Source organism: Carcharodon carcharias, chromosome 17, assembly GCF_017639515.1.
Source record: "Carcharodon carcharias isolate sCarCar2 chromosome 17, sCarCar2.pri, whole genome shotgun sequence".
In the NCBI taxonomy this organism is placed as follows: Eukaryota; Metazoa; Chordata; class Chondrichthyes; order Lamniformes; family Lamnidae; genus Carcharodon; species Carcharodon carcharias.
In genome coordinates, this window is record NC_054483.1 from 121,513,506 (window position 1) to 121,533,036 (window position 19,531).

Genomic DNA, 19,531 nt, shown 5'->3' on the forward strand with positions numbered 1-19,531 from the left:
TAAAAGTTAAACAATACCGAAGAACTTCGCAAACCAGCTAATCTCCAAACCATGAGCCACTTACCCGCAGCCCAGGCTCGGCGCACAATGGCGGGGGCGGGGGGGGGGGGGGTTTCCCTTGGTTACCGTCGCTAAGGGCTACCGAATGCTCCCGGCATGCACCGGGGAAGAGGCAAGGCGTCGTGAAAGTGTCGCAAACCGCAACATCTGATCGGCGGCAAAAAGCCGTAAAGGGAAGTTTCTGTTGCTGGTGGGGAGGAGGAATTGGGCCGGAGGAGGAATAAAAGCTGGTGATCCAGGAGCGACAGAGAGAGAGAGAGAGAGAAAAAAACAGCGACATTCATGTAGGAGGAATTAAATCAAATTTAAATATAAGTTCAGCTGTAGATCTGGCTTAAAAATTGCTCCTCACTCCCCCAGTAACAATGGACGAGAACATGGAGGAGGACACCAGCTACCAGCAGCTGATGATGGACGATCACAACCACAACAACTGGGAGGCCAACGCGGGCGCTTATCATCATCACCATCATCATCAACACCAACATCACCATCACCACAACCACCACCATAACCATCACCCCAGCCAGCCAGCTCTGCCCGAGCCGGGGGGGACGCTGCAAGCACAGCAGGAGCCCAAAGAACTCCTCCCGCACCCCATGTCTCTGAACGGGGAAGAGCGAGAGCCGGCATCGCACAGGGAGACTGACACCGAGCCCATGGCCAGTAAAGTAACCCTGAACATCAATAGCTCGGCCTCCAAGTTCTGTAAGTCACGCAGGGAGAAATCTGAGACAGATAAACGGGTCAACAATCGATGGTTAAGCCAATAAGGATTTAATAGTTTTTAGATGGATGTGTATATTTGAGAGCTCCGATTAATCTGTTGGTGACCTGGATTTTGCGTGCTTTATGATGACCAGTGCCATCTGCATTCTTCTATCTGCTCTACAAGGGGCATTTAACCCCATTTGTCTATTAACAGTGTGTATGTAATTATTGTAACTGCTGGTAAATGCAAAACTGGAATAGAAATACAGTTCAACTGAAAGGTTCAGTCTCCCAAATGCCAGTCTTGGATCAGGTGCAAACCTGAATACAAAACCTACCTGTAAACTCAAAAGCTAGAAGACTGTTAATTGATTTTATAAATTGATTTTTTGTGTTGAGAAGAGTAATTCAGAAGTCTTGGGATGGAATAAGGAAGCATCCAGACTAATTTCACCTGAAGGATTTTGCCTTCCTAAGAAATGTTCGGGTTTCTCCTACAGTGGCACGATTGTGTCCTTTGTAGCATTAATTTTGATATCCTGGATATGTTGTCTCATTGACAACCAACCTAGGGTAATTGATAACTGGGAGTGATTCAATAAATTGATTGTGTTAATGTAGTGAGAATGGTGTACCATTCTTTCAGGAACATGAGGACCTACGGCCAGTGCCAGACATTTATTATAATTGGTAGGATGATTGCTTATTTTTGTTTTCTTAATATTTTGAGTGAATTGTGCTGTGAACAATAGAAATACCATGAAATAGAACCTGTAATTAATGGAATGACTTAATCATGTTAAATGTTGTTCTGCTGTTTGTGTGCTACTAATTAACTGTGAACATACAATCGTTACTATATACTCTTAGCTCAGCCTATTTAAACATTAATTATTGCAGTCTTTTAAAAAGTAATGTAAAAGAAATTTCTGAGCATTCCATTCTCTAAATAACTGAAAATTGAAGATCAGAAGTTAAATTGTGCCACAACACAGATAGCGGTGTGTCACTGCAACTCTTTAAGTCTGCATCTGCAAAATCCATTGTGATACTGAAACATGCAGAGCTGGAGGATTTTGGGCTTGATCCCCATGCTGTGCTGAGTTAGCTCAGATCTCCCAGAGCAGTGGTGCTATAATTGGTTTAGGTGTCGTGTTCCTAGAGGACAAGCAGTACTGAGAAGAGAAAAGCTGGCTGGAGTCTCTGCTTGTGATTGCTACCCAGTGATCCTCAGCTGGCAGTGGCACATGGGTAGATCATCATCAGGACTTTGATTTGAAGTGATGTGGTGCTCACTGTCTAGAGTCCTTTGAGAAGAATGACCCCCCATTTGGTTGGCGTGCTGGACCATACTACAGCACTGATCAGAGGCTTAGTGAGAAAAGTGGAGCAAATTGGAAAAAGAGAGCTCCACGTGATTGGAAGTTACTTTGATATGGGAAAAAAAATGACTGGTATCCTTTTGGAGTCATTCAGTGCCATTAAATTCTTAGTGCCCAGGCGTTAGGATACATTTTGTAGATCTAGTTGAAATAACCCACATGCCTTCAAGTCTTTTGAACAGATCTGTGACTCTGTTATTTGACCAACACAACTTAGTTATGTTATAGTTTAGTCTCTGGAACAACTAAATTACAAATTAGACAACTGATGTGGTTATTGTGTCCAAACGTGAGATACAGTTTTACAGCAGTATAGGTTTAAGAAAGAGAGAAATTGTATTTTATTTTGATGAAACTTGATCTATTTATATAGTGTAATTCAATACCTCAGGAGGTTCCAAAGTGCTTTATAGTCAATGAGCCACTTTGATGTATGGTCACTGTTGTAATGAGGAGACAAGGTAATGTTGCCTGGGGAGATAAAGATTGGCAAGCATGCGAGGATAAACTCTCCTGCTGTCCTTTTGAAATAATGCATAAAATCTTTTACGCCCATCTGAGAATGCAGACCAGGCCTCAGTTTAGCTCTGTCCTAGCTAAAAGATAGCACCCCTGACTGTGCAGCATCCCCTCAGTACTGCATAGAAGTGTCTACCTAGATTATGTAATCAACGCTCTAGAATGCAACTTGAACCCACAAATTTCTGGCTCAGAGGCGTGAGTACTCGTTCAAGGGAACATTTGTTTCAGTCCATGAAATGTTCTGAAATTTTTAGCAGTGACTGGACACAAAATATTTTGTACTAACGAAGCATGTTCTTTGCTGGGTGTACCCAGATTGAATATTTAAAAAGTTGCCCACTCACCATGAGTTAAAAAGCTTGTGTTCCTTTTTGGCATTTCTTGATTTTTTTTTTACATTTTGGATGTTCAGTTCCAAAAGTTTGCTTTGCATTTGCTACAAGAAAGGGGATTTTTTTTTGTCCTTGAAGGATTAAAATGATTTATGTTTTTTCAGTATGCTTGAAGTATATTTCATCAAAAGTTGCTGAACCTGCTGCTCAAAGTATTTTTATGGATAGTGAAGAGCAGAAAATCCCTGTCCACAGTGGGATATAAGAACATTGAACTTTTTGATGGTCTTCTGTTGTAGACCACTTGAAGTTGGGACAGGACAACTGACTGCCTGTTTGCCTCTCTTCAAAAAGAAATATGTGGTTTGAAATCATGTGATTGTAGAGAAAGAGGAAGTAAATATAAAAGGAAATTTTTTTCTAAATGTGATTGGTTGCTTGTGATTCTGCGAATGACCTGTGCTCATTTCTGTCGACCCCTGTCTTTGTGTACCTTTCCTTCTACATGTCTCTGGTAATTGGTAGCTGCGTAATCATTACTCTTGGGTGTCTTCCATTATTTTACTGGTTTCTTTTTGTTTTCATTCTGGTGTTGGAACTTGGGGAGGAAGACAACTGATGAGGAAAAGAATTACAAAGGAGGGAATGTGGATCTTATGGCAAGGAAATGGAGGGGCGGGGGGGAAGTGAAGTAGGAACAGGAGGCAGGGAAAAAATAGTACTGGGGCCGAATAGATGGGGCTAGTTGGTCACCCCAGAAAAAAAATGAATAGGTGGAAGAGTGGGGCAGTGGTGGTGGATTGTGGAGGTGGCACGAAAGTAAATTAGGCACTTGTAGGGGCAGAGGGGGAAATGAAAAATGAAGTGAACAAAAGTCAATGGGAAAGATGATAGAAATTAGGCTAAAATTCTTAAGATCTAAACCTTTTCTGTTATTGTGCAATTGAATATCTGGGTTTGATTGGTGTGTGGTCTGGCTGGACCACAAAAAGCAGGGAGAGTGTGAGAGGAGGACCCAGGGACAGGCAGTCAGCAGCACCTAGAGGATCTAGTCTAGGTAGAGGATCTAGCATCCAATCTATACTCAGGTAGGAGTAAGGGTAAAATAAAAGCAAGTGTCCATGTTCTACTTAGTTAAGATATTTCTGGGGAGCTCAGTCCTGTGATTTGCACACCTTGCACTAGGTTGGAAATCCTAGACGCTCCTGGCGGTCTGGATGACCACGTGTGGGGCTCTGGGTTTTGGGGCTTGAATGGCAGCTGGGGATACTACTGTGCTTTCACGAGGCTAAGAAGTTCATGGACAGCATGTTTCAGGATGTGGTCACCCCGCACTTTAAGGAAGTGCAAACAGGGAATGGGTGACCACCAAACAGAAGAAGGGAACCAGTCAGGGAACCAGAAGGGAACCAGTGAGGGAATCCCCTGAGTGCACCTTGCTCACACACCATATTTTGGAAAAAGGTGAGAGTGACAGTTCCTCTGTGGAAGCCAACCAGAGCCAAGGCCATGGCACTGTGGGTGGTCCAACTGTTCAGGGAGGGGGAAGAAGAAGTGTGGAAGGGCAACAATGATAAGGGGTTCATTAGTGAGGGTAGTAGACAGACACTTCTGCAGCCATAGACTTGACTCCAGGATGATATGTTGCCTCCCGGGTGCCAGGGTCAAGAATATCACAGAACAGCTGCAGGGCATTCTGAAGGGGGAGGGTGAACAGCCAGAGGTCGTGGTCCATGTTGGGACCACTGACATAGAAAGAAAAAGAAATGCGGTCCTGCAGGCAGACTTTAGGAAGTTAGGTAGAAAATTGAAAGGCAGGACTGAAATGTAGTAATCTCCAGATTACTCCAGGTGCCATGCAGTAGTGAGTATAGGAGCAGATGAATGCGTGGCTGGAGAGATGGTGCAGGAGGGAGGGCCTTAGATTCCTGGGGCATTTGGGATCGTTTCTGGGGGAAGGTGGCAGCTGTACAAATTGGACGGGTTACATCTGAACAGGAATGGGACCAACATCCTCGCGGGGAGGTTTGCTAATGCTGTTGGGGTGGATTTAAACTAAATTGGTAGGGGGATGGGATCCTGAAAAGTAGTTCAGAGGGGAGAGAAGCTAAGATGGAATTAGAAGTTAAAATGCTAGTAAGTGAGCCTGGAAGGCAGAGGAAGCATAGGTTAGATAAAAAAGAAGAGAGTTTAGCAAGGCTAAATGGAATATATTTTAATGCAAGAAACTTGAGGAATAAGACAAATGAGCTGAGGGTACAGATAGGCACATGGGAGTATGATGATATAGCTATGACTGAGACTTGGCTAAAAGAAGGACAGGATCGGCAGCCCAACATTCCTGATTATAGGGTATTCAGATGAGATAGAGAGGGGGATAGAAGAGGAGGGGGTGTCGCAATATTGATAAAGTAATCAATTATATCAGTGAGGAGGGATGATATCTTTGAAGGATCATCAAATGAGGCCATGTTGGGTAGAAGTAAAAAACACCAAAGGGGCAAACACACTGTTGGGTGTGTACTATAGGCCCCCAAACAGTCAGGGAGAGATAGTGGATCAAATATGTAATCAAATTTCAGAGAAGTGTTAAGAATAATAAGGCAGTAATAGGGGATTTTAACTATCCAAATATTAACTGGGATAGTTTTAGTGCACAAGGTAGGGAGGGTGCAAAATTCTTAAGTTGCATCCAGGAGAACATTTTTAGTCAGTACGTAGAAAGCCCAACGAGGGAGGGGGCAGTTCTGAACCTAATGTTCGGAAATGAGCCCAGGCAGGTGGAAGGTGTATCAGTAGGGGAGCATTTTGGAGATAGTGACCATTAACTCAGTTAGATTTAGGATAATTATGGAAAAGGATAAGGTTGGGCTGGGATAAGATGAGATACGATTTGGCCCAAGTGGACTGGGAGCAGCTACTTGCAGATAAAACTATGTCAGAGCAATGGGAGGCATTCAAGGAGGAAATAGCTTGAGTTCAGGGCAAATATGTTCCCGTAAAGACAAAGGGAGGGACCAATTCTGGGGAACCCTGATGACAAGGGACATAAAGGTTAGGATTAAGAAAAAAAAAGAGGCTTATGGCAGATACCGAGGCCTCAATATGGCAGATACTGAGGGTTCTATGGCAGAGCCCCTAAAAGAGTATAAAAAGTGCAGAGGTTAACTGAAAAAGGAAACTCGGAAAGCTAAGAGAGTGCATGAGAAAGCATTGGTAGGTAGAATAAAGGAAAACCCAAAGGGATTTTTTAAATACATAAAGAGCAAGAGATAAACAAGAGAAAGAGTAGGGCCAATTAGGGACCATAGAGGAATCTGTGTGTGGACCTAGAAGACGTGGGTACAGTCCTCAAGAATATTTTGCATTGGTCTTCACAATGGAAAAAGACGAATCAGGTATAGACATCAAGATGGAGGACTGTGAAATATTAGAGGAAACTAACAGAGAGAAGAGGGACTAGCGGCCTTGAAAGTGGATAAATCCGCAGGCCCAGATGAGATGTATCCAGGCTATTGAGGGAGACAAGGGAAGAGATATCAGGGGCTCTGGCAGTAATTTTCAAATCCTCTCAGGCCGCAGGTGAGGTGCCAGAGGACTGGAGGGCTGTTAACACTGCCCCATTATTATAACAGGAAGAAAGGGATAAACCAGGAAAGTACAGGCCAGTCAGTCTAACCTCAGTAGTGGGGAAGCTACTATAAAGAATTTTGAGGGACAGAATACATCTACATTTGGAGAGACATGGATTAATCAGGGATAATCAGCATGGATTTGTTAAGGGAAGATCATATTTGACAAGTTTGATTGAATCTTTTGAGGAAGTAACCAGGAGTGTTGATGAGGGTAATACATTTGATGTGGTCTACGTGAACTTTAGCAAGGCTTTTGATAAGATCCCTCATGGCAGACTGGTCAAGAAAGTAAGAGCCCTTGGGATCCAAGGCAAAGTGGCATGTTGGATCCAAAATTGGCTGAGAGGCAGGAAGCAGAGGGTGATGGTAGAGGGATGAAGTCTGTTTCCACAAGGGTTCCGCAGGGCTCGTTGCTTGGGCCCTTGCTGTTTGTGGTGTACATAAATGATTTGTGCTTAAATGTAGGGGGGTATGATCAACAAGTTTCCATATTACATGAAAATCGGTAGGATGGTAAATAGTGAGGAGGATGCTAAATAGTGAGGGTCAATGGGACTCGTCAGGTGGGCAGAGCAGTGGCAGATGGAATTCAACCAGAAAAGTGTGAGATAATGCACTTGGGGAGGGCAAACAAGGCAAGGGATTACACTATGAATTGCAGGACCCTGGAAAGTACCGAAGACCAGAGGAGCCTTGGTGTGCATACCCATAGATCCCTGAAGGTAGCAGGGTAGGGAGATAAGGTGGTTAAGAAGGCATATGGGATACTTGCCTTTATTAGCTGAGGCATGGAATACAGAGCAGGGAGATTATGCTGGAACTGTATAAAACGCTGGTTAGGCCACAACTGGAGTACTGTGTGCAATCACCACATTATAGGAAGGATGTGATTGCACTGGAGAGGGTGCAGAGGAGACTTACCAGGATGCTGCCTGGGCTGGAGGGTCTGAGCTATGAGGAATGATTGGATAGGCTGGGGTTGTTTTCCTTGAAGCAGTGAAGGTTGTGAGGCGACCTGATAGAGGTGTATAAAATTATGAGGGACATAGACATAGGAAGGCACTTTTTCCATTAGTAGAGGAGTGAATAACTAGGGGTCATGGATTTAAGGTAAGAGCTAGAAGACTAAGATGGGAGTTGATGAGAATTTTTTTCACCGAAAGGGTGGCTGGAGTCTGGAACTCATTGCCTGAAAACATGGTCGAGTCAGAAATTCTTGTAACATTTAAGAAGCATTTAGATTTTCACTTACGTTGCCATATCCTCCAGGGCTATGGGCCAAGCGCTGGAAAATGGGATTAGTGCAGTCAGATCTTTGTTGACTGGCATGGATGCCATGGGCTGAATGGCCTCCTTCTGTGCTGAAAATGTCTGAGTCTATTTTTGGGTCCTGCTCACTCTTTCAGAATTATCCAAGGTTTCTTTTCATTATTGCAAACCGTCTTCTTAAATCCTCTTCCCTGCCTCCTCCACTCCCACCTCCAACAAGAGCAGCTCATGGATTTCCTTGCCAGTAAGTTTGAGACCATCTGATCAGCTGCCTGGGATTACACAGAATTACATAGGATATGCGGCACAGAACAGCCCTTCAGCCCAAGCTGGTGTTTGTGCTCCACTCGAGCCTTCTCCTATTGTCTGATGAATAGAAATTTCCTCTAACTACATATTGATAAGATCAAAACCATTGCCTGTGGGCCCTACCACAAACTTCATTCCCTAGGTGCCGACTTCATCCTTCTTCTTGCAACTGACCCAGAAATTTTGCAAACTTGGTGTCAGATATGGCCCCGAGATGAGCTTCTGACAATATATCCACACCATCACTAAGACTGCCTATTTCCATCTCTGCAGTAGAGCCCAACTTTGCAGCTGCCTTGACTCATTTGCTGAAACCTCTCATCCTGTGCACCTGGGCTAGTAGTTCCATATGTGGTTTGGTGCAAAGTCTTGTTTGATAATGCTCCTGTGAAGCACCTTGGGAAGTTTTACTACATTAAAGGTGCTCTATAAATACAAGTTACTGTTTTTGTTCCTGTAATAACCTCATGACTGGATAAATGTAATCTGTTAAGCATGAACCAATGAGCAATATTTCATCAAGGCTACATTCGTACATCTTTACATGCTTACTGGTACAATATTTTTTAATAGTGTGTGTTTGTACATGTAGATATATTTTCACTTCAAATGGAGTACCTGGACAGAGACTATCTATGTGAGTTGGTATGTAAAACAACTTGTAACAGGTGATGTTAGAACGTGTGCAGTTTTCATACTTTCATTGGTTGTCTGTCTTATTGCTTAATTTGGTATTGTGGTTGCTCCGTAAATATTTGTTAATTGTGCAGTGATTTATTGTTGGACAACACCAGATGAATGTGAAATTGTTTTTGTTTTAAAAAGTTCAATGTGCATTTGGTTAGAATAATGAGTACATCTAGAGTTCAGAAGATAAAGAAGACTATGTAGTTGGTATTGGCCTTCAGAATTAAAGTGACTTGCATTTTTGTCGTGTTTTTAACATAGAAAAATGGCATGCGGTGATTATAGAAACATAATCAGAAAATATTAACATCGAGCCAATGAAAGAGGAGGGGTGACAAAAAGCTTGGTCAAGGAGGTAGTTTTTAAGCTGAGACTTAAAAGAAGTGAGAGAGCTTTAGGGAAGAGTTTGTGTTTTTGGAACCTGGGGTTTTGATAAATGAAACCGACTTTCTCGTGTTACTCTTGCTCTTTCCCATGTATTCTGTGTATTAGACAGGCATTTACTGTGCACAAAATAACACACTTCATTTGAAATTTCGAAAATGAAAATAGGATGCACTTTCAGGCAGTTTGATTTTTATCCCATAGATTGTGGTCATGGCTCGCATTGCTGGTGCTCATTAGGTATCCAGTTAATTTAATCATCGCTCTGTAAAAAAGATGAGAAGAAATACGACTGAACTGCTTTCATATTAGTTTATATTAATGTGCAACATTAATCCCTTTGCTGATTCAAGCAAAAAGATTCCATAATAACATGGAAACTATGCTTCAAAAAAAAAGGACGTTTGTGGCCACTTTGATTTACATGTGGGTATTATAAGTGTGTTTGGAGCTGTCTGAGAGGGTAACTTTTTAAAACTTTATCTTGTCACTCAGTGGCAGAAAGAAATTTGAATGTGGAAGTTACGACATATGAAGATTACTTTTTACAGAACAAGCACCTGCGTAAACTTAAGCTCATCTTCATGATAATAGATTTATTTCAAATAGTGACTTTTAATCTGCTGGCTGGAAACTTGGACCTGAACTTTTACAAAGAGACTTTTAAAAGCAACAGGCTGAAAACGAAGACTGGAAATCGCAGCCAAAAAATGTCTGCCCCAATTGCATTACTATGCAGTCCACATTCCACTAATTGGGACGGAGATGCCGGTGGTGAAAGACCCCTCCTAGAGACAATAAACCCTTGAGGAATGCAACAGACCTTATCTCCGCTGCCACTAACAAGACATGAAGACAAGAAGAGAAGTTCCTAATATTCAACTCTTGGAGATGGCACATTAAATCTAATCACTCAGATTAGCTAAGATAACTTTGAGCTAATCAAGCTACTTTTGGAATACACGAACAATAGCCTTATTTGAATTCTTTCCCCCCTTTATCAGTGAAGAGAGCAAGTCACGTGACCCCCTTTTGTGCGTTTGGAAAAAAACATTTTTGCAGATGATTGATGCTGAGATGCTGATGAACTGAGGACAAGCAGCTGAAGCTGTTGAGCCTTGCTCTCTCTCCACCCTTCCTAGCCAGCTTTGAGTCCTGTTTGCTGATCAAGACCAACCAGAGGCATACGTACTCAAACTGAGACCTTTTAAAACAGAAATTCTGCACAACACCAGTGTCTCCAGAGGAACAACTCAGTTAACCAGTTGCAACTTTAAATTGAAACATCAGGACCACTGAAGGAGTGTCTGACCAGCCATGCCTATGCTGCCTCTTTGAAAGATACCCAATTAGTTCCCCTCCCCTGATCTTTCCTCATAGCCCTGTCATTTTTTCCCTTTTCAAGTATTTACCCAATTACCTTTTGAAAGTTCTGATTAAATCTGCTTCCAGCACGCTTTCAGGCAGTGAGTTCCAGGTCACCATGATTTGTGCAATTTTTCCCCTCCTGTTGCCTTGTGTTCTTTTGTCAGTTACTTTGGTTACTGATCATCTTCTAGTGGAAAAAAAAATATTTTCTCTGTGAAAACACTTGTGATTTTGAATGCCTCTATTAACTGTCCTCTTCACCTTCTCTGCTGTAAGGAGAGCAGCCACAGTTTTTCTAATCCCTGTACATAACTGCAGTCTTTCATGCCTGGTACCATTTTGTTATGGTCCCAACACTGACCCCTGCGGAACTCCACTAGTCACCGGCCGCCATCCTGAGAAGGACCCCCTTATCCCCACTCTCTGCCTCCTGCTAGACAGCCAATATTCTATCCATGCTAGTACCTTGCTTCTAACACCATGGGCTCTTATCTTACTGAGCAGCCTCCTGTGCAGCACCTTGTCAAAGGCCTTCTGGAAGTCCAAGTAGATAACATCCATTGGCTCTCCTTTGTCTAACCTACTCGTTACCTCCTCAAAGAAGTCTAACAGATTTGTCAGGCATGACCTCCCCTTGATGAAACCATGCTGACTTTGCTCTATTTTACCATGCACTTCCAAGTATTCTGAAATCTGATCCTTAATAATGGACTCTAAAATCTTACCAACGACCGAGGTCAGGCTAATCTGCCTGTAATTTCCCGTCTTTTGCCTCACTCCCTTCTTAAACAGGGGGGTTACATTAGTTATTTTCCAGTCCTCTGGGACCCTCCCTGACTCCAGTGATTCCTGAAAGATCACCACTAACGCCTCCACTATCTCTTCAGCTATTTCCTCTCAGAACTCTGGGGTGTAATCCATCTGGTCCAGGTGATTTATCCACCTTCAGACCTTTCAGTTTTCCTAGCACCTTCTTGGTAATGGCCACCATACTCACCTCTGCCCCCCGACTCTTTTGACTTTGGGGATGTCACTCATGTCTTCCACTGTGAAGACTGACGCAAAGTACCTATTCAGTTCCTCCGCCATTTCTTTGTTCCCCGCTACTACTTCTCCAGCGTTATTTTCCAGCGGCTCAATGTCCACTTTAGCCTCTCTCTTATCCTTTATATATCTAAAATAAACTCTTGCAATCTTTTTTTTAACTGGTTAGTTTACCCTCATATTTAATCTTCTCCCTCCATATTTCCTTTTTAGTTGTCCTCTGTTGGTCTTTGTAGGCTTCCCAATCCCCTGATTTCCCACTGCCCTTCGCCGCATTGTATGCTTTCTCTTTAGCTTTTACGCTGTCCCTGACTTCCCTTGTCAGCCATGGTTGCCTCGTCCTCCCTTTAGTATGCTTCTTCTTCCTAGGGATGAATTTTTGCTGTGTCTCCCAAATCACTCCCAGAAACTCCTGCCATTGCTGTTCCACTGTCTTTCCTGCTAGGCTCATCTCCCAGTCAATTCTGGCCAGCTCCTCCCTCATGCCTCTGTAGTTGCCTTTATTCAATTATAATACCTTTACATCTGATTCCAGCTTTTTCCCCTCAAATTGCAGGGTAAATTCTATCATGTTCCTTCCTCCTAAGAGTTCCTTCACCTTAAGCTCCCTTATCAAATCTGCCTCATTACACATCACTAAATCTAGAATTGCCTGTTCCCTGGTGGGCTGCACCACAAGCTGCTCCAAAAAGCCGTCTTGTAGACATTCCACAAATTCATTTTCTTGGGATCCACTACCAACCTGATTTTCCCAGTCTACCTGCATATTGAAATCCCCCATGATCACTGTAACTTTGCCTTTCTTACACACCTTTTCTATCTCCTGGTGTATCTTGTGCCCCACATCCTGACTACTGTTCAGAGGCCTGTACATAACTCCCATTATGGTTTTTTTTACCTTTGTGGTTCCTCAACTCTACCCACACAGATTCTACATCATCTGACCTGAGATCATTTCTTGCTAACGATTTAATTTCATTTCTTATTAACAGAGCAACCCCACCCCCTCTGCCAACCTGCCTATCTTTTCGATAGGATGTATATCCTTGGATATTTATCTCCCAGTCCTGATCCCCTTGCAGCCATGTCTCTGTGATGCCCACCACATCATACCTGCCAATTTCAATCTGCGCCACAAGCTCATTTATCTTATTTCGTATACTGCGTGCATTCAGATACAACACCTTCAGTCCTGTATTTCCCATCCACTTTCTCATTGTCATCCTTTTATCTGATGTGCTTGAAGTTAATTTTCTAGCCCTTTCCAAACATTCTGTCCTATTTTGTGTTCTGGAGACTTTAATAGCTTCTCCTTTCTTTTCAGTTTTTTCATAATTTTCCATGAAGTTGAATCCAAACCCCACACCCTAACCTGCTGCTTTGTTTCCCATTTGTTATACTTCTTGGAGTTTTACCCCCCCCCCCACCTGACTTTCTAGTTTAAAGTCCTGTTGACCACCCTATTTACCTTTCTCGCTAGAAAATTGGTCCCAGATCGGTTCAGGTGGAGACCGTCCCAACGGTACAGAACTCTCCTGTTCCAATACTGATGCCAGTGCCCCACGAAATGGAACCCCTCTTTCCCACACCACTTCTTTAGCCACGTGTTTACTTCCCTTATTCTCACGTCCCTATGCCAATTTGCACATGGCTCAGGTAGTAATCCAGAGATTATAACCCTTGAGGACTTGTTCTTTAATTTAGTTCCTAGTTCCTGATAATCCCCAAACAGGTCCTCTTTCCTAGTCTTACCAATGTTATTTGTCCCGACGTGGACCACAACAATTGGATCCTCCCCCTCCCTCTCCAATATCCTTTCAAGCCGATCAGAGATGTCCCTCACCCTGGCACCGGGCAGGCAACATACCATGCGAGACTTTCGATTCTGCTTACAAAGAAAGCTATCAATTCCCCTAATTATAGAATCCTCTACAACTACCACTTGTCTTTTTGCTCCCCCCTCTTGAATGGCCTCCTGTTCCACGGTGCCATGGTCAGCTGGCTCATCCCCCCTACAGCCCTGTTCCTCATCCACACAGGGAGCAAGTACCTCGTACCTGTTGGTCAATGTCAAGACCTGAGGCTCCTCTGTTCCTGAACACAGGATCCCTCTAACTGCCTCACTTGCAGTCGCACCCTGCTGACTCTGACCATTGACCGGACTTGTAGTACTTAATCTACTGGGTGTGACCGCCTCCTCACACAAAGCATCCAGTTAACTCTCCCCTCCTGGATGTGCTGCAGCGTCCAGAGCTTGGACTCCAGCTCATCAATTCTGAGCCGGAATTCCTCCAGCAACCAACACTTGCTGCAGGTGTGGTCACTGCGGCTCGCAATGGGATCTGCCAGCTCCCACATCATACAGCTACAGCACATCACCTGCCCAGCCATCTCTACTTAGATAATTCATTCATTAATTAGCTTTGCAGTGTTTTTTTTTCAAATTTGGTGCAGATTTCCTACCAACCAATCAGATCACAGCTTTCCTGTGATGTCACTTTTTCAGTTTTGTCTTCAGTTAGTCTATGCCCCGAGGTCACTGCTCCGGTGCTCCTTCTTCCGAGTCTGCTCCCTAGAGACAAGGCCGCGAATCCTCGAGTTAAGCTAGATTTATACTCACCGCTCCGGTGCTCCTCCCTCCGAGTCTGCTCCCAGGATTTACTCACCAATCAGCTGCTTTTTCTTTAAAATCCACTTTCAGAAGAGTGTCCCTCGCAGGTCTGGTGCACTCCTGAAGGCACTGTCTTTTCCTCTTTTTTTTAGGTTTGAGGAGGAGGGAGAGATGGAAACACTACAGCAATGTAATGTTTGGGGCTATTCTGTTCTTTGACAGTGGGTCCTCCTTGATTCCCTCCTGAGTCGCGATGACTTCTCCCAGAATGCTTCAGTCACTTCTAACCATCCTCTGTTGGATGCCCTTCCTCCTGCTGAGTGCAAGAGGCCTTCTCCTCAAAGATTAGGGAGGGAGTTCCAGGATTTTGACCCAGTGACAATGAAGGAACGACGATATATTTCCAAGTTAGGATAGTGAGTGTCTTGGATGGGAACTTCCGGGTGGTGATTATCCCATGTGCCTGCTTTCTGAATGGATGAATTAACATGGGTCCAAGTTGATTTTGGTGATTAGACCTGTATCAATTTTAGTGATTGCCCTTTTATTGTGTAATTGCACCCAATTCCTCACTTCCCTCCTCACCTCAGTTTATATTTTCTTGTCCGATATTTGCTGTTTATGCAGATTACCTGTTTTGCTTGGAAATTTTACTTTCTCACAACATTCACAGATGGGATTTTGGAAATTACATGAAAGAATCATTTTTTTTTTGCGTTTATATTATGAGTTTTGATTAGGATGCATCCAATAATGTGTTTCCAATATCACCAACATCATCAAAAGTAGCAGAATACAATAAATTTAGATGCATAATTGTGAATGAGAGAGGAATGGAGGGAATTTGGAACTCAGTGTGTGTGATATGGGCCAGCATATTTGAGGTTTTGCTTAAAACTATAAACCTTTTCTTTTACAAAGAAAATTGATGGTTCATTATCTGCTAATTTTAAAAGTAATTTTTCTCCTAATTTATTTTATCCGGATTTAAGTAAAACCGTACTTCTTGGATCCCAAAAACCAGTACTTTCTGTTCCTGCGCTAGATTCAGCTGTGAGATGTCTTTTTTGTTTCTTGATTTCCACCAGACTTTGATTCATTTTTAAAAGGCTGAAAATGAATCTTAAGATATTCTTTTTTTTCTTTACTCTCCGAAGCTAAATTTTGAAAGTTCAGAGCTTGATGGTAAGGTTAGGAAAATGAACAATGGCTATGAATTAATTCCCACCATCTCCACCATGAGAAAAATTCCAAAGGAAATCCTGCTTTATAGCAAAATACTGTGGATGCTGCAACTCTGAAAGTAAAACAGAAAATGCTGGAAATTCTGAGCAGATCTGGCAGCAGCTGTGGATAGAGAAACAGAGTTAATGTTTCAAGTTGATGACCAGCTCAGATGAAAGGTCATCATCTTGAAACCTTGGACAGAATTTTATAGTACCCTGTTGGCAGGTTTGTAGGCGGGCCCTCTAAAATTCCATAGTTGGCCTTCCCACTGGATTCTCGCCTGCCCCAACCTCTGAAATGTTACGGTGGGATGGATGAGGCCTAGGCCGGCCTGCCTCCCTGTCCAAGCCCCAATTGAGGCCCATAAGTGGCTTATTAATGAACAGTTAAGGGCCGTTTCCTGCCCAGACTCAATTTTCAGGCTGGTGGAGGGAGTCCAGGGACAGGGAGGAAGCCTAGAAAGTGACCCTACTCTGGCCTTGGATGGGAAGGGGTGGGGGTCTCTGCTAACAGCTCCCTTCATCTTTGATTCCCCCCACCAAGACCTGGCCTGCCGGGTGCTCCCTCCCCGCAGGCTTCCACAACACCCCCAGTCCCCTCTGTGCAACCCCGCAACCTCCACTCCCCCCAACCCCTCTGATTTCACCCCCCCTCCCTGCGCTAAGACCCCCACAATTCCCAAGTGCTGGACTCCTCAAGCGCTCATTTAAATACTTAAGAAGTATTTAGATGAACACTTGAAACACCATAGCATACAGGACTGTGGGCCAAGTGCAGGAAAATGGGATTGGAATAGATAGGTGCTTGATGGACACAATCGGCCAAAGGGCCTGTTTCTGTGCTGTATAACTCTGACTCCTGGGACTTAGACTCTGGGAACTGCTTGCCATCCCAGTCTTGTCAACTTCTGGCGCTGCTGGTGGCAGCTTTGTGAGGCAGGACTTCCTCCTGGCTGAGGGGCAGAAGTCCCGCCTCCAGCTAATTAACGCTCCTGTTTCTCTCTTTCCAGAAGCTGCCCAACCTGCTGAATCTTTCTAGTGTTTTCGGTTTTTATTCTTGCCAACTAGTCTGTTAGCTGCATGGTGGATCCACCCATAGTTGAAACACAAGCAAACATGTTCTGAATTTTGAAGATAGATATGATTTTTTTTTCCTCCTCTGTCATGTTATAGAGAAGCATTTGGCAAACATTTTCCCAGGAAGCATTTTTAGCTACATTCAAAATCAATTTTCCTGGCTGTTAGCAAAGGGTGTGTGTATCATTCTTTGGAAAAGTGCAGATCCTGTACTGTTTTGGCCACATATTGAGTTTTTCAGAGTACCCTGATTTAATCACGATTGAAGGATATTGTCCACACAGTACAGTGTGACATATTTTAATGGGTCAGAATTGTAGTTCCTGCAGTTCATTTGATAATCTTATTCTACTCCACTTTGCATCTCTAAGTTGTCACTTGTATATTGACATTGTGTACTATCTGCAAAAAAACGGTGACCTGTTTTAAAAAGGATGCGAAACAGAGACATAGGGATTCGAATACACGTATCTTTGAAGGTGGCAGGACATTGATAATGCATCTTTTTTTTTAAAAAGAACATAGGTGAAACTGTGACTTTATAAACAGAGAAGAGTATGAAAATGAGGAAGTTATGTTAGACCTTTATGAGCCACTGGTTAGGCCCCAGTGGTGTATTGTGTTCAATACTGGGCACCACACTTTCGAAAGGGCATCAAGGCCTTGAAGAGAGTGCAGAGGAGATTTACTAGAATTATACCTGGGATGAGGTACCTCATTTATTTGGAGAGGCTAGAGTGTGAGGGAATTTGTATTCCTGGGTTGTTTTCACTGGGGTTTCCAGTTTGAGTTTGAGGACTATAATCCCTGGCATGCCTGGGAGTTCCAGCGCAAACACAGAGCGCAGCAGGAAGACAGGCTGCCCCAGAGTTTCTCTGCTTCTTTGCGGATTGGGTAGTGTGTCTGTGTGATGGTATGGCGCAAAACAACAACCACGGGACTGGGGTACAGTGCAAAAGTGAGCCCACGTGAAAGGGAGTCAGGAGCAGATGAAAAAGAGGGCCTGCTCCACGCAGCTGCAGTGTTCCAAACTGTTGACAGGTCTGGGGCTCAGAGATGCCCCTGGAGCCATTGGTAGCTTTGTTCTGCTAGGAGTTGGGGCTCCTTGCAGATCGGGAGTAGTATTTACTCAGTGTAGCTGAGAAGATTGGAGTTCAGAAAAACACTAGAGTGGTGCCAGCTCAGTGAAGCTAGCTGTTGGAGTAAAGGGAAGCCCAGGAGTAATGGTGTTCTGCTCAGTGTAGCTAGAGAGCCAAAATCATGTCAGTAATTAGATGCTGGGGCACAGTCTCAGGAATCCAATGGGACACAGCCGCAGCAGAAGAGATTGAGCAAATGGGAGGCGAGCAGTTGTTGGGACAGCCTGAGATGGAGCAGTTGTTGAGGGAAATCAGAAATGATATCCTCAAAAAGCTGAAATCCCTCATGAGGAAGGCAGAATTTAAAGGATTTTGTAGCTCACAGTGATCGCTGATGTCTGTGTGAATTGCTGAGAAATTTGTGGGGTCTATCTTGGATGTCTGCCATTCAATGTGCAGTTTGTGGTGTGTTCGACCACAGTTTGCCTGTTAATTCATGTTTACCTCGTTAATTCTGGTTGTTAGAATACAAGTTGGATAGGCTTGGCCTAAATAGCCAAGTGGTTATGGTACTGGGTTTGTAACCCCAAGATCAAGAGTTCAAATCTCACAATGGCAAACTATGAAACAATGTAACTTCATCTGAAACAGATGGAAACGGGTTTGTACTCGAAAGAGTTACAAGTTGGATAGTATTGACTGTTTGCTTTGCTGACTTGTGTTACGATCCCAGCTGATGTTAATATTGGACAAGACAGATCCCAGAGTGAAACGTGGCTTGATAGATCCTAACATTTTTTTTGGAACCGTGGAGCAAAGTTACTGAACAAATTCACAGGAGTCTACTGATGAACTTTCAACACAAAAATAAAATATTTATTAAACAAGAAAAATGAACTCTCTTACACCAGACAAAATGGTTGGCAATATCTCAATATAAGCGTAAGAAAATTATTCAAATATTCATGATTCTTTCACCACAGCTATGTCTTTACGAACACATACAAATTCAGAAAGATGAAACAATTCAATATATCCATCTTATTCTAATATTCAGGGTAAGTATTTTATACATGTGATCCAACTGGCGAACTGCAGTCAGACACACCACTCTCCAAAATAAATAACAGATGTGACCAAAGCAGATTCTATAGATATCTCAACAACCCACCCAGATGCTTATCACACCGGTCTCACTGAAACTCTGTCTTTCTCATGAGGGTTTCCACTCTCCACATTTGAAGAACTTGCCTTAGAATTCTCTTCAAATATCGCTCCCGCTCTGCTGGTTTCAATACGGATCCACCTCGAGGGTTTCAATCTCACCTTTCGAGATTCCTTCCCCCTCAATCTCCGCGTACAAGTGTTCAAGCTTCACCTTCTGTGCATTATTTCAGATCTTTGGCCATGCCAGGCACAATACCACTGCTCTAAAAGGGTATATTTGCCACTATGGCCCACAGCATGGAGTCGCCAACCTTTAACTGCCCTCTCGGATCTTCTGGGCTTCTCTCAAGCCCGCTTTGCTTCAATTCTGCTCCTTGTAGCTCTCTCTTTAACTTGGAGCCTATTGCTCTCTTCCTTTCTCTCAACTTTACTCAGCAGGATCAGTTTCTGATCTCTATCTTTGTCCCTTACCTGGGACTGTCTTCTGGGACCTCTTTCTGATCCTTGTCTTTATCTCCGTCAGGGACCTTCTGGGACCTCTCCCTGTCCTACTTCCTGGAATACCTCTCTGAATGGCGCTCCAGTTCAGGTCACCTGACCTGCAGCTTCTCACGGTTTCACTCCTTTGCTGCTTTTCCATCTGTGCAGGTGTGCAGGGTTGGTTCCCG

General features: G+C 43.5%; 1 protein-coding gene across 1 annotated transcript in view; it reads left to right on the top strand.

The window, feature by feature from the left end:
• Positions 1 to 231: 231 nt before the first annotated feature.
• The window catches only part of cacul1 (CDK2 associated cullin domain 1), a 103,851-nt gene continuing 84,551 nt past the window's right edge, over positions 232 to 19,531 (top strand). Inside the window, exon 1 of the mRNA XM_041209922.1 lies at positions 232 to 768. Coding sequence (XP_041065856.1) covers positions 426 to 768 — 343 coding nt within the window. The 5' untranslated portion in view covers positions 232 to 425. The remainder of the gene's footprint in view (positions 769 to 19,531) is intronic.